Source organism: Pleurodeles waltl, chromosome 11 (assembly GCF_031143425.1).
Source record: "Pleurodeles waltl isolate 20211129_DDA chromosome 11, aPleWal1.hap1.20221129, whole genome shotgun sequence".
Taxonomy (NCBI): domain Eukaryota; kingdom Metazoa; phylum Chordata; class Amphibia; order Caudata; family Salamandridae; genus Pleurodeles; species Pleurodeles waltl.
This window is the reverse complement of record NC_090450.1, coordinates 69,511,308-69,525,202: the sequence shown is the minus strand read 5'-3', so window position 1 is coordinate 69,525,202 and position 13,895 is coordinate 69,511,308. Positions and strand designations below refer to the sequence as shown.

General features: G+C 40.6%; 1 protein-coding gene across 3 annotated transcripts in view; it reads left to right on the top strand.

Annotated features, from left to right (window-relative positions):
- Positions 1-13,895, top strand: part of PEX5L (peroxisomal biogenesis factor 5 like) — a 746,879-nt gene that overhangs the window by 699,310 nt on the left and 33,674 nt on the right. For all 3 annotated transcript variants that reach the window (XM_069213089.1, XM_069213088.1, XM_069213087.1), the window contains one exon: positions 8,034-8,150. In XM_069213089.1, coding sequence (XP_069069190.1) covers positions 8,034-8,150 — 117 coding nt within the window. The remainder of the gene's footprint in view (positions 1-8,033; positions 8,151-13,895) is intronic.

Genomic DNA, 13,895 nt, shown 5'->3' with positions numbered 1-13,895 from the left:
TATAAGAGATCAATTTATGCTTAAGTGCTCAAGTGACAAAATTAGGCAAGAGCTTCGGAGTAAGGATGATCCATCTCTTCAAGAAGTTGTGACAATTGCCAAAAGTGTGGAACATACCTTAGCATGTGTGGGGGAATTGGAAAAAAACAAATTTCCTCCAGTTAATAAGATATTTCCTAAAAATGAGAAACAGGAAAGTCATGCATTAGAAGCCGAAGGAGGAAATGATGACACAAAACGAACACAAATTCAAAGACCTAAATTCAAGGATACCAAGTGCTTTCGGTGTGGAAATTTTGGGCCTTTCGCATCTTTCAAAAAGTGTCCTGCTATTAATGCTATCTGCAAAGTATGCGGAAAACGTGGGCACTTTGCCAAATGCTGTAGGTCACAGAAGGATTCTGCAGTCAAAATGATACAGGACTGCATATTGATGGTTGATGAGCAAGGAAAAAAGAAGAATTATCCGAGAGACACTGTAACAATGTGTGGTATTAAGTGTGAAGTTCTCTTTGATTCTGGAGCATGGTTAACCTTGATGTCAAATGAGATATTTGATAAGTATTTGAGTCACAATATAAAATTGGAAGATCCTGATGTAATCTCAGGGGGTTATGGTGGTCAAACCATAGAGCTAAGGGGATACTTTGAATCTGAAATTATCTTCAAGTCAAGCTCCATTAGTGCCAAGATCTATGTTCCAGTAAAAGGGGACAGCGTCTTAAGCTGGCCTCATCAAAGAGAACTCGAGGTCATCTTAGATCCTAATAACTCTACACCTGTTTTGCTCAAAAAAGACTTTGTTAAGAATATTTGTGGTGTGTGTGAAATATCTACAGACGTTAATAAGGAAAGTATACCAAACTTTGTGCATGAATTCAGGGATGTGTTTAGTGACACTCTAGGGTGTCTCACCAAATATGTACATCACATCAAACTCAAAGATGGTGCAATTCCTGTGGCTTGTAAGGTACGGCCAATACCGATTTCTGTGAGGGATGATGTCGAAAAAGAGTTGAATAATTTGTGTCAGAATGGGATCATTGAACCTGTTGAGGCTTCAGAATGGGTTTCTCCCATTGTGGTCACACGTAAGCCCTCGGGGGACGTTAGACTGTGTGTCGACATAAGGAATCTTAACAAGGCTGTTGTGAGTGATCTATTTCCACTTCCTAATATCACAGAAATGGTAACTCTTTTGCATGGTGCCAAGTATTTTAGTACGTTAGACTTAGCTTCAGCCTATCATCAAGTGATGCTTCATGTAGATTCAAGGGATCTCACTACGTTTATCACACCTTTTGGAACGTTTAGATATATAAGGATGCCGTTTGGGCTGGTATCAGCTGCATCGGTGTTTCAGCGATTAATGCATGATCTATTTAGTTCTGAGAAAGGTGTGAAATATTTTCAAGATGACATTCTGGTATATGGACGAACTAGAGAAGAACATGAAGAAAGGGTTAGGAGAGTGTTAAGTATCCTAAAGAGTCATGGTCTCACGTTAAAGCTCAGTAAATGTCATTTTGGTAAGGAGGAAATAGAATATTTGGGACACAGAATTACTTCTACTGGTCTGTACCCGAAACAAGACTTAATAGAAAGTATTTTAAAACTACACTCGCCAAAGAACAAAGAAGAATTGCAGGCTTTCTTTGGTATGGTTGAGTTTCATGGAACGTTTCTGCCTAACTTAGCTATAAAAACTGAAAATATGCAAAGATTACTCAAAAAGGGCGTTGAATATGTATGGAATGATTTGTGTGAAAACGAGTTTACAATTGCGAAAAATCAACTGTCTAGTGGGGGTTGTTTGAAATCATTCAATCCTAATGAGTTGAGTGTGATCATGACAGATGCTAGCACAAGAGGTTTAGGGGGTGTACTCTTACAGAAAGGAGAAGGACAGGATTGGAAACCTGTTGTGTATTGTTCGCGAACTTTAAAAGGGTCTGAAGTGAATTATTCTACAATTGAGAAAGAAGCGTTAGGTGTTTTTGGGGCTATAAACAAATTCAAAAATTTTGTATGGGGAAGTCTCTTCCATGTTTATACTGACCACAAACCTTTAATTGAAGTTTTCATGAAAAAAGGTCTTGACCAAATTTCTTCCAGGATAAGTAGGTGGGTGGTTAATCTTCAAGATTTCAATTTTCAAATGTTTTATGTTCCTGGAGCTTATAATAATACAGCTGACTGCTTGTCCAGACTTGCATCTGTTTCAGAGGAAGACTTGTGTGATAACCAGGAAAACAATTTCAGTGTGTGTAGTGTAACGGAAGGGATTATTGGCCATGATGACTGGGTACGTGCAGTTGCGAATGATTCCATTTTGCAAAGGGTATGTAATTTCCTCAAAGACAAATGGGACTTTGAAGATTTAAGGAGTTCTAATATTTTAAAAACATTCTGGAAGATAAGGGATGAATTGTCAGTTTCAGATGATCTATTGTTTCGTGGGGGGAGATTAGTGGTACCTAATACATTAGTTGAGAAGATCATTCAACTTGGTCATAGTGGTCATCAGGGCATAAGTAAAACTAAAGCTAGGATTCGTATGAACTATTGGTGGCCTGGGATGGATTTATGTATTGAAAGAGTAATTAGAGACTGCCCTGACTGTTGCAATAGCGATAAAATCTACAAAACGAGAGTACCTTCAATGAGTATCAGGGGTTTGTCGAACAGGCCATGGGATGTTGTGGCTATGGATATTGTTGGACCTATTTATGGTAAAGGTGGGAGCAGTTATATTTTGGTTTTGATTGATCAATTTTCCAGATGGGTGGAAAATTGGTATAGTTAATAGTGTTGAAACCAAAAGAATAATCAATCTTCTGGAAGAAGTTTTTGCTCGAGAGGGTTTTCCCAATGCCATCCTAACTGATAATGGTCCACAATTTGTGTCCAAGGAAATGGAATGTTATCTGAAGAAATTGGGGATAAAGCACAAATTGTGCTCATTGTATCATCCTGAAGGGAATGGTATTGTTGAAAGGTTTAATAGGTGCGTGAAGGAGTGTGTGAAGTTGGAGGTAGCTGCAGGGAGATGTTGGAAGGAAGGCTTGAGAAAATTCTTGATAGCTTATCGCTTTACTCCACATTTTACTACAGGATCTGTTCTTTTTGAGTTATTCAGGGGAAGGAAACCCAATACTATGCTTGTTCCTGGTTGGGTCACCGGGGGTAAGGATAAAGCTGTTTCTTGGTCTCATGGAGAGTATGATAGGATGTGTGAGAAAAATTCAGTGGAAAAAAGAAAGGAGTACTTTGACAGAACGAAACATGTATGTGATGTGAAAGTGAATGTTGGTGATGAAGTTTTGGTTAAAAGACCTGTTTTGGGTAAGAGCGAAAGCAAATTTTGGGGTCCGTTTAGTGTAATGAAATTGTTCAGAAATGCTGTAAAAGTTAATGATGGCCGCATATGGAATCTCAATCGCATTGTGATCTCGAAGAGGAAAAATGTCTGATTTTTCAATGTGTTTTTTCTGAATCTTTTTTTATAGTTTTTTAATCACATCTTAAGGGATAGTTTATTCTTATGTTCAATGTATATAGTTTATGATGTTTACTTCCTATTTCTCTTTTGTTTTCTTTGGGGGAAAGGTGTGTGGTATTTCCATCTGCAGTTTATGTAACCAATCCATCTCTTTTCATGGAATGCTCCTTGTTACATGGAATGTGGTGATGGAGATTCTAGTGGGAGATGGTTAAGACTGAGAATAGGAGGAAGATGATGTGAGGAGAGCTGTGGGCTGTTTTTCCTGTGGATGAGATATTTATCCTGGATTTAAATAAAGACAACAGAGCACTTCGACTATGGATATCATTATTACACTATACATCTCATCTTAGACTAATGGATTTGGGGAACATGTCGTTATCACCATGAGGTGCAGGATTTGTCATGCAATCAGCAAAGCTGAACTGACAGCATTTGTCATGTGCTTGAACCACAGGACATGTTGGCTGCACGCCAGCCAGGAGGCAGCCCTTCATGAATGTGGTATTGTTATTGCACAAACATAGCCAAAAGGCAGTGGAGCACTGCAGGGTATTCATAGTGGGACAGTCTATCACAATGGGATCTACGCAGGACCGCTAGCTCCACCCTGCAGGCACTGCACATCTGAGCATGTGCTGTGTGTTACAGCAACTGACTGAGCTCCAGTCATTCACAATACATGGCCTGCGTGCCAAGACTGTGGTCCATGGGGTGGTGACATTGGTGCATCTGCTCCAGTTCAGCCAGCTCTTGTTCGGGTCTGATGGCCCAGATTCTTGATAAACCAGATAGACGCCAGCAGCAGAAAGGGGAAGCGTTGTCTTCTGTTTTTACAAAGGCTAGTGCAGACATTTAAAATGAAATTATATAATATTCATGTGTAGCTCAATGGTCTATTATGAAAACTCGATCGAATTCAATCTATGTGAATTCAGTGCAGTGGAGTTAAAGGAAATACTGTGCATCAATTCATCAAAAGTCAGGAGACACCAATGAGCAGTTCAACTACAGTTGTCAGATATCAAAATGAATCTTCCCAAATGAAATGGCAAAAAGACATCTGAATAGTGAAACAAAATGTTGTTTGTTGTCCTCATAGATATAATATCTATGTCTGCATAATAAACTTAACATATTTGTTGTTGCTTAGCTAAGGACAAGTGGGTGAAGCACTCCCTCTGTCTAGGGTGACCAGTTGTCCCGGATTTGCCGGCACAGGTTTTCCACCAGAAGTCCCGGCAGATTTCAGGAAATTTAGCTCATGCCCCGGTTTTTAGAAAGAGTTGTCTGAAAAAAGTGGGAGGTGCCTTTTTATGTTTTCCAAAGGAGGGATAGTTAGCAGCTGTTACAAGAAAGTAATTTAATTAACAGGCATGAAACTTGCATTTTAGCTATGTCAGGAAACTCTGGATGGCATCTACTCTATGCATGGAAAACTGAATCCTCACTGTGGATGGAGCAGATATCCCTACTATAGATCCAAATAAAGAGCGCAGAGACCAGGAGAGTGGCTGCTGGAGTACACTCCTAGGGGGGACCAGACATTCACAAACATCAGAGGAGTACAGAAATACATCACATTGTATTCATCTTTACCTTTGGCATTCATATTGTCTGTTTTACCAAAGTCACTGACTTGCTGGCTCCACTTCTCAGCTTGGTTATGCTCCTGTGAGACCTTACTGGCACGTGAAGCCTTACTGTGCCACCGGTTTCTCCTGTCGTCTCCCTACTTTCTGTTTCCCCAGAGGGTATAGTTCGAGAAACGCTTATTCTGTGCTCCTGGGTGGTACCAATGTAGAGGATTAGATACAATCTGAGTTCAGCGCCAACCTGATTGATTCATTAAAATATTTTAAATTTCAAAAATACTCTGAATACCCCACATGGTATTTTTGATTTCATGCTTGCGTCGTACACCAGAAGCAATCGTTTTTGGTTTGTTTTATTTCACTGCACCAAGCTTTTTTAATTGTGCCTGATTCACATACAGATGTACACTTATGTGCTTTGTACTCCCACACTCATACACAGTTTCTTACAACAACCAAGTGTGGGCAAAGCCTACAGACTTTGCTTTACTGAGATAATACAGTTTGTGTGCACATCATATTGAAGCCAGGTCTACTGGCTTTCTCAATGCTTGTTTTAATTTGTCATTGTTATCTCTTTTTTAATAAATAACATCCACCAATAAGATATTTTATTTACTTTATCCTTAAGATGCATTGCAAGCGGATGTAGTGCAAGGAGGGAAGGAATGAGGATGTGCATCAAAAACGCCAGTGTCTTTTCAATTTGCCACATCAGTGGCTGCTTTGTGTGGACCTCGAAGTGACCAATCTCACAAACTTACATTTTTTATGTTGATTGTTAATTTCTTTGATCACGGGGGGGATAGCTACTCATGAGTTTAGCCTGATAGTTGTTTGAAATACTCAACAAAGTAGCTCCTGGCAATAAACCTGCTTTGAGGTCCAGTCATTTTTTTTTTCATTTTTTTATCAAGGACGTTATCAGAACCACAATGACGTCTAAAGCTCAGCATCTCTCATGTGGTTTTCTATTTATATTTTACCTGGATGAGAGTTCCTCACATACAAAGCTAATACTCGTGCAGCCGGCTTTGCAAATTAGTCTACTTTTTAGTGTTTCATTCTTGGAAAAGAATTCTAGACCTAGAAGTGCGATCTTTAAGTTGTTAAATTTCTCAGTCAGTCTATTATTAAAATTGTTGGCATTCAGCCTCATAGGCAGCACCAGCTTCTTTGAGTCGTAATGAGTTGTTGAAGAATTAAATGATATAGACTCTGGGCATTTCTAGGGAGGCCAGATATCTGTCATAAATATTGCAGACTGGTGAATGGACAGCGGTAATCGTGGATGGCAGGACAGCAAAGCAAAGGAAATTGAGACCTCTAGTGGCCTAAACAATGGCTGAGCCTTCACCCATGATAGTTAGCCACATTTCCACCTGATTTGCCCGATACTAATGTGCAAAAAGGTTTCCATCATAAGAAAAACAGGATGTGATCCAGGTGCCCTCCTATATGCAGACAATCTTCTGGTGCTAGACTCTGATTGGCTTACAAAGGCAGCTTAAAGAGTTCACCATATATCGGGGGAACAATTATCTAACTGTAAATACATCAAAAACTGTGGTAAAGATGTTTGGAAAACCAAGCAGATTTTTATTTAGAAGGGGTGGAGTTATTTGGAGGTGGCCAAGCACTATAAAGAACAAAGACGTTCACTCCAACTGGCCCAGATAACGCCTGATGTTGTCCCTCCCTTGAAGTTACTGATACCAGGAGGTAGGAAAATCTGGGCCCTTACAGTAGGAGCCTGAAGGTCCCCCTAAAAATGAGGAATTACCAGGCGAAAAAATGTTTCCCTTGTCCCATTTTCCACGTAATTCCTCATTTTCCCACATATTTTCACACGGAGATTTCTTTGTGAAAGTAAAAAGGTCTGAAATAAAAGTGGATCTATTCATTCGATGGGTAACATCTGTTTCTATCCCCGTTAGAATTAGGAGGCCTCGTGTTATGAAGTTCTTGGTGTTGTTTTTAATAGTAACCTTAGTTAGAAAACACATTTTTTGCAATTTCCTAAAAAAAGAAAACTGGTTCAAATAACAAACGCTATAAGCATGTATTGAAGCACCGATCAAATAATATAAGACTAAATTTGCTCCTGTTGATGTCTAAGGTAGCAGCAGTACTCTAATTTTCTGTACTTCAGAGTTCTCTGCGAAATACAGGTTTTTATTGTTCTGCAATGTGTATAGTAGAAGCTCCCAAACATCTATTGCTATTTCATTAAAAATAAATTGGCCCAAAAAAAAAATCTCTCATTTGGAGCAAGTGAACTATCAGCAACACCCCTGACACGATTACCACAGTGCAAAGATCAAATTCCACTGTTTTAGGGCAGTCCAGTGTAAATTATGTGAGAAAAAACTGCATGTTACAGTAGCTTGATAAAGGAAAAATACTTCGGTAGTCAAGTGTGATTTTATCTCAATGTATGCATGTTTAACCCTTTGTAACCTGGCATTTATTGTCAGTCTCTGTTTATTTCAACCTAGCACGACAAAACATCACGGCATAAAGCATACATGCACACCCTCATCTCATAGTATGCTATTTATTGCCATTTGTGTGCGAGTGAATAGGGAAATATGCCCATTTGGAGCGCTGGAATCTCGCTGGTACTCAGCTCATAACACTCTGCACATCCATAGAATGACTGATCACCTTTTAAATCATAGGACCCGGATTGCTAGCGCATAGATGCGTTTGATAACACCCAGCCCTGGTGGATCGTGCTTGAAGTGACCGTGCACAAAGCAGCATATGAGGAATGAATAAAACTGAGCTCCTGTTGTGTACCTTCACTTTCTTTTCAACCTTTGACCTATTTGCCTTTGGCAATATCGAAGGCAAGAGAAAAATATAACATTTGTTTAGAAAAAAAAGATTTTTGGGAAACTGCATTCTAAAATACTGTTTTCTTTTTCTAGTCAGACACAGAGTTTTGGGACAAGATGGAAGCCGAGTGGGAAGAGATGGCGAGAAGAAACTGGATTTCAGACAGTCAAGAAGCAGCAAATCAGATCACCGGTGGGCCAGGAGACACGGTAATGGAAAAATATGGATGACACTAGCAATGATATGTGTCCCGGGCACAGGCACTTGACATCCTCCGAACGCTATTTTTTTATTTCTTCTATAGTAGCATTAAATTTGTGTGCGTCAGCACTCTTTTATGTGTTTTGCAACAGTGCTGTTTTGTATAACTTGTGCTTTCTTAAAATACATCTGTGGTTACCGACAACCCACCAGCAATACACCCGAGGAGTTGTGCCTTTGCTCAAGCTGAGAGAGAACTGCCGGAAAGTGCAGCGATTTTAGGTCTGGCTTTAAGAGGCCTAAGTCAAACTTAGCCCCTAGGTGATCAGCAGAAAAATAGTGTTCAGAAGCACTACCGAGAGCGTGGTTTTGGCACTGCCCACCTGTTGATTATCCTGAGTAGAGCATTTGCTTGGATAGGCAACGTGTTGTCTCACTCAAAAAGATTTCTTGTTTTGCTCTTTGTTGCTTTGTGGGAAAAGACATGGTCGGTACAGCAGGCCTGCGCTGATTATGGTGACAAGCCTTAGATCGAGGCTATGGGCCTGATGTGTGCATTATGAAAAGTTATGACAAAGGCTGAAGGGCTTACATATTTAATTTGAAAAACATATATTAAAACACATAGACCCCTAAGGGTGAATGGTCATCTCATTGCACTAAAGGCTGTAGACGGGTATTTTGTTATGTGAAATGTCACACGCGCCCGTATGAGGCAAGGAATTTGGTGTTGACAAATACTTGGTTTGAAGGTTTGCAATGTGATAATCCTTATTAGCCCTCCCGAAAAGGACTGTTCCTGGTTTTGCTACCTGTCATTTTGCACACATCTGTGATTTTGTGGCTCCATGCCTGATGGTTGCCAATTTATGCTCAATAAAGTAAGGACTAGGGCCCGGTTTAGAATTTAGCGTTCGAGTTACTCGGTCACAACGGTGACAGATATCCCATCCGCCGAAATCTGAATCCCATTGGATATAATGGGATTTAGATTTTGGCGGATGGGATATTCGTCACTGTTGTGATGGAGTAACCCGTCCACTGAGTTCTAAATCAGGCCCTTACTGGGTTATGAAGACAGGCCAATGACAACGGCTAGAGACTTTATTGATTTAATTTGGAAAGTTATGCCCGATGCCATAGGTCTCATCTATTTATATTTGAAAGGTACGTAAAGGGAGAAGGATTGATTTATTTATTGAGAAAATCATCTATTAAAACCTAAACACCTTTAAGGATTGTTATTACACTGTGTTAAAGACTGTTGACAGGTATTAGGTTACAGGCAATTGTACAGATTAACAAATTTGCTAAGGGATTTAGGGGCAAATTTAAGAGCCCCTGTCGCCTCCTTGTGCTAAATTAGCGTTTTTTTAGGTTTTTTTTATGTTAATGTGGCCCAACGAGGCCAAAATCACAACGCCAGATTTACAAAGTGGCGCAATGAATGCATTGCGCCACTTTGTAACCCCTTGCACCACATTATGCCTGCGCCAGGCATAAAGTATGCAAGGATGGTGTTCCTCCGTTAGGGGGCCAAAAAATGGCACAAAGAAATCTTGAAGATTTCTTTGTGTCACTTGTTTCGGCATTTTTAATGCCTGCTCAGAGCCGGCGTTAAAAGGGGGCATGCCATTGTTTTCAGTGGGCCCCTATGTACTGTTCCGTGTTAGAGCCAAAATGTTGGCGCTAACCCTGAACTGTTCATCAAGTGTCAGAAATTCTGACGCTATTGTCCCCTACCCTGCATCGCATTTCGCCACATTTTAAATACGGCACACACATGGTGGCTGTACTAGGTGCAGCACCACTTTTCTTAAATCTTCCCCTCGGTGTTGGTCATAACTTCTAGAAAACACTTGGAATAGAACCTTTTCACTGTGAACATATTATTAATTGAATGATAGTTTGTCCATAAAAGTCAATTCAGCAAAATGCCAAGGATATCACACATCCTGTGATCTTAATGACATCATAGAAAGTGACATCAGATGACCCCAAATCTTCTCAGGAAGTGATTTCATGTGACCTTAACCTTGGTGAAGTGATGTAACATCTACATCAGTAATATAACAATACCGGACAGACAAACGTCTGCTTTAGATTCCACCTATGTTAATGTACCGACATGATCTGCGAAAGTTGAGGCTTGAACACCTGCTCTGAATAGTAGTGAATGAGCGAAGCAAGTGAGTCAAACCTCTTCTTGGGGGTTTTGAAAAAATTGGACCACCGTAAATTTTAAAGCACAATGTTCACATATTTGCTAAAATGAAGAAAAACTCTGAAAGACTGTTCATTAAATATTCAGTATTCCACGGGGCAAATCAAGGAGTTGACCCTATTTTTTTCAAAATGTGGTACGCGTGCCATACATATAAACAATTAAGTAATGCCAGTTGTCATTAATACTGTTTATATATCATGGGTTACCCTTTAGTCAAAAATTATTTTGTATGTCAGTACCAGTATTTTGTCTTGGTTGCCCCCTCTCAGATGACACAGTTATGCTTCCTTTAGACAAGAATAACCTAAAATATGCTACCAACATTTTGCTGTAGGTGCCCCCATGCCAAGAGTTTCCCTATGTATGCCAGCACCAACAATTGTCCCTGTACATCAATATGTCAAGAATCATTTCTTCTCTGTCAGTACCAATATTTTTCCACAGATGTCTATAATGCAAAGAATTAACTTTTTTATATCCATGCCAGTACTTTGTCACATGTGCCTGTCATGCTAAGAATTGCCTTCAGTATAACACACCATTTACCGTCAGTATGCCAGGGCCAACAACCGACTCAGAAGCTGCCACCACCTTCTTACACTCATATTCACTCACTCATACTCATTCACTCATGTTCACTTGCACTCATTCTTACTCGCACTTCACTCACGTATTGTCACTCATTCTGATTCATTCTCACGCATTCATTCACAGCTATGCAGTCACACGCACATTCACTCGCGTAAGATTGTGCTGAGAAAAAAAGAGAAAAAGTAGTCCAGAAACCATATGGAAAACATGGACCCTCCTATGTTTCCAGTACTTAACCAGTGCTCTCGAGGAGGGCTAAACACTGGAAAAGGCATGAGGTAAGCATACCTTTCACAAATGAAAACAAGTGGATTTTAAAAGGCAAGCCCACGAACCAATGAAAGTGACTGACATAACATGGGCGTGGTTAATATCCCCCTAAAGAGAGATTAGAAGAGTGACGGAGCGCTTTGCGCTCGCCCCTAAAAATAGGCAGGAAGTAAGGAGAGCAGAGCCCTGACAACTATAAGAATGAGCTCTATGTTCTACGCACTGATTTTGCCACCTCTGAAACCAGGGTTTGCCAATTCAGTGCTAGGAGTCACAGTGGGCAAGCTACGGGTCACAGCTGTGACACCTGATGACCCTAAATGGCATCCTTGCACTGGGTGGTGTGGGGGGCAGAGACATGTAAGTCTACACTTAGGTGAACGTCTACACTTGGAAATGGTGAATAGCAAAAATGTGTAGATTTAAGCATAGTTCCAGGGAATAAATCACATATGTAAACTTACCTTTTTGAATCAGGCCCCATGTCTTTATATGTCTGTGTGTCACACCTCTCGGCTCATACCAGTCACTCACCCTTTCTCTACCACTGTATAAACATTGCCTCTCTTTAGCTAACTCGCATCTGTCTAATTCATATCGTCTCTCTCTACCTCTCTTCACTATTTCTACTCTTCACCTATTTATCTCTACCTTTCTCTCTATCTACTGTCTTTACCTACCCTGTTGTTTACCTCTCTATCTCTCTTTCCGTACATACCCTTCCCTTTCTACATCTATGAATCTTTACCCCACCTTTCTCTTTGTTTCTTTTGTCTGCCCTATCTTATATGTCTCCCTACTTCTTCTCTATCGTTAACTCTCTTCTATTAACCCCCTCTCTCACTAACCTTTGCCTTTACTTCTCTGTCCTCCTGGCTTCTGCCCCCTCCGATTTCTCAGACTCAGCAGAGCTGGATGTCATTGTCTGGCACGAAATGTGTAAAAATAGAAGGGCCAAGGGAGGGATGATGCATGGAAAAGAATTCAGAAGAAACTTTTCCAATATCTCCTGGTGCAGTGTTTCAAAACCCTCGCTCCACTGTTTTGATATTCTCTGTTGCAGTAAGAATACCGGTTGTGGAGGGAGGTTTTCTGTGATTACGGATATCTGACAATTAAAGCTACAATTTCAAGTGTCATTTGATTTATTTTATTATTATCCAATAGTTCATTAAACATCAAAAAGTCACTTTTCACATATCTTTCATTCTAAATAGTCTTTGCGAGCAGATAAACGTGCCAGAGGACATGGCTTTATCTGGGGTTGTTCAAGCTTTCTTGTGGCCCTATTTGGCTGGTGGACCTGCCGGCAACTTGAGCTTTCACATTTTAGGGGCCTCCATTTGTGAACATTTAGGGCCTTATTTATACTTTTTGGTGCAAAACTGCACTAATGCAGTTTTGCACCAAAAAGTTTTGCACCGGCTTGCACCATTTTTTAGCACCAGCTGGGCACCATATTTATGGAATGGTGCATGCCGGTGCAAAGGGTAGGCTAGCTTAAATTTTTTGTACGTTAGGCAGGTTTGAGTCAAAATAAATGATTCTGACCAGATTAGCATCATTTTTTGACGCTAAGGGGCATATTTATACTATGTTTGCACTGAATTAGAGTCATTTTTTTGTTTACTCTAATTCAGTGCAAAACTAACTCCATATTTATACTTTGGTGCTAGACCCGTCTAGCGCCAAATTTATGGAGTTAAAGTCATTTTTTGGAAGTGGAAACCTACCTTGCCTTAATGAGATGCAAGGAAGGCGTTCCCGTGCAAAAAATGACTCTATGGCCTTAACGCCATATTTATACTCCCATGCAAAAATGGTGCAAGAGAGGGAGGAGGGGTCAAAAAATGGGGCAAAGCTTGCTTTGCCCCATTTTTTAAGACCTGGGTCAGGGCAGGCGTTAGGGGACCTGTGGGCCTTTTTCCATGGTGGAACAACATGGAATAAGCCCACAGTTGCCCTCCCCAGGCCCCAGGGGCACCCCCACCCACATTAGAGGGACTGCGAGGATGGGGGACCCCATTCCAGGTAAGTACAGGTAAGATTGCATTTTATTTTTGAAAGTGCCATGGGGGGCCCTGCATTGGGCCCCCATACATGGCACAGGGTGCAATGGCCATGCCCAGGGGACCCCTGTCTTCTGTGCTGGCCATTGGGGTGGTGGGCATGACTCCTGCCTTTTCTAAGGTGGGAGTCATGTGGCATAGTAGGTTATCACCATAAAATGACGCTAATCTGGTTAGTGAAATTTTTTTTTACTCTAACCTGCCTAAAGCCATTTTTTGGTGCTAAACCCTCTTCTTCTATATTGCCAGCCCCACCCGACTAAAGTCATTTTTTTTAACTCTAGTCTACCATTTGCACCGGCTCGCACCATTCCATAAATATGGTGCCTGGCTGGTGCACAGAAATGGTGCAAGCCGGTGCTAAACTTTTTGATGCAAAACTGAGTTAGTGCAGTTTTGCAGCAAAAAGTATAAATAAGGAGTTAGATTTGCACCGAATTAGAGTAAAAAAGATTACGCTAATTTGGTGCAAACAGAGTATAAATATGCCGCAGAGTATAACTATGCCCCTAAATATGGCGTTAAGGCCATAGAGTCATTTTTTGCACAGGAACGCCTACCTTGCATCTCATTAAGGCAAGGTAGGTCTCTACTTC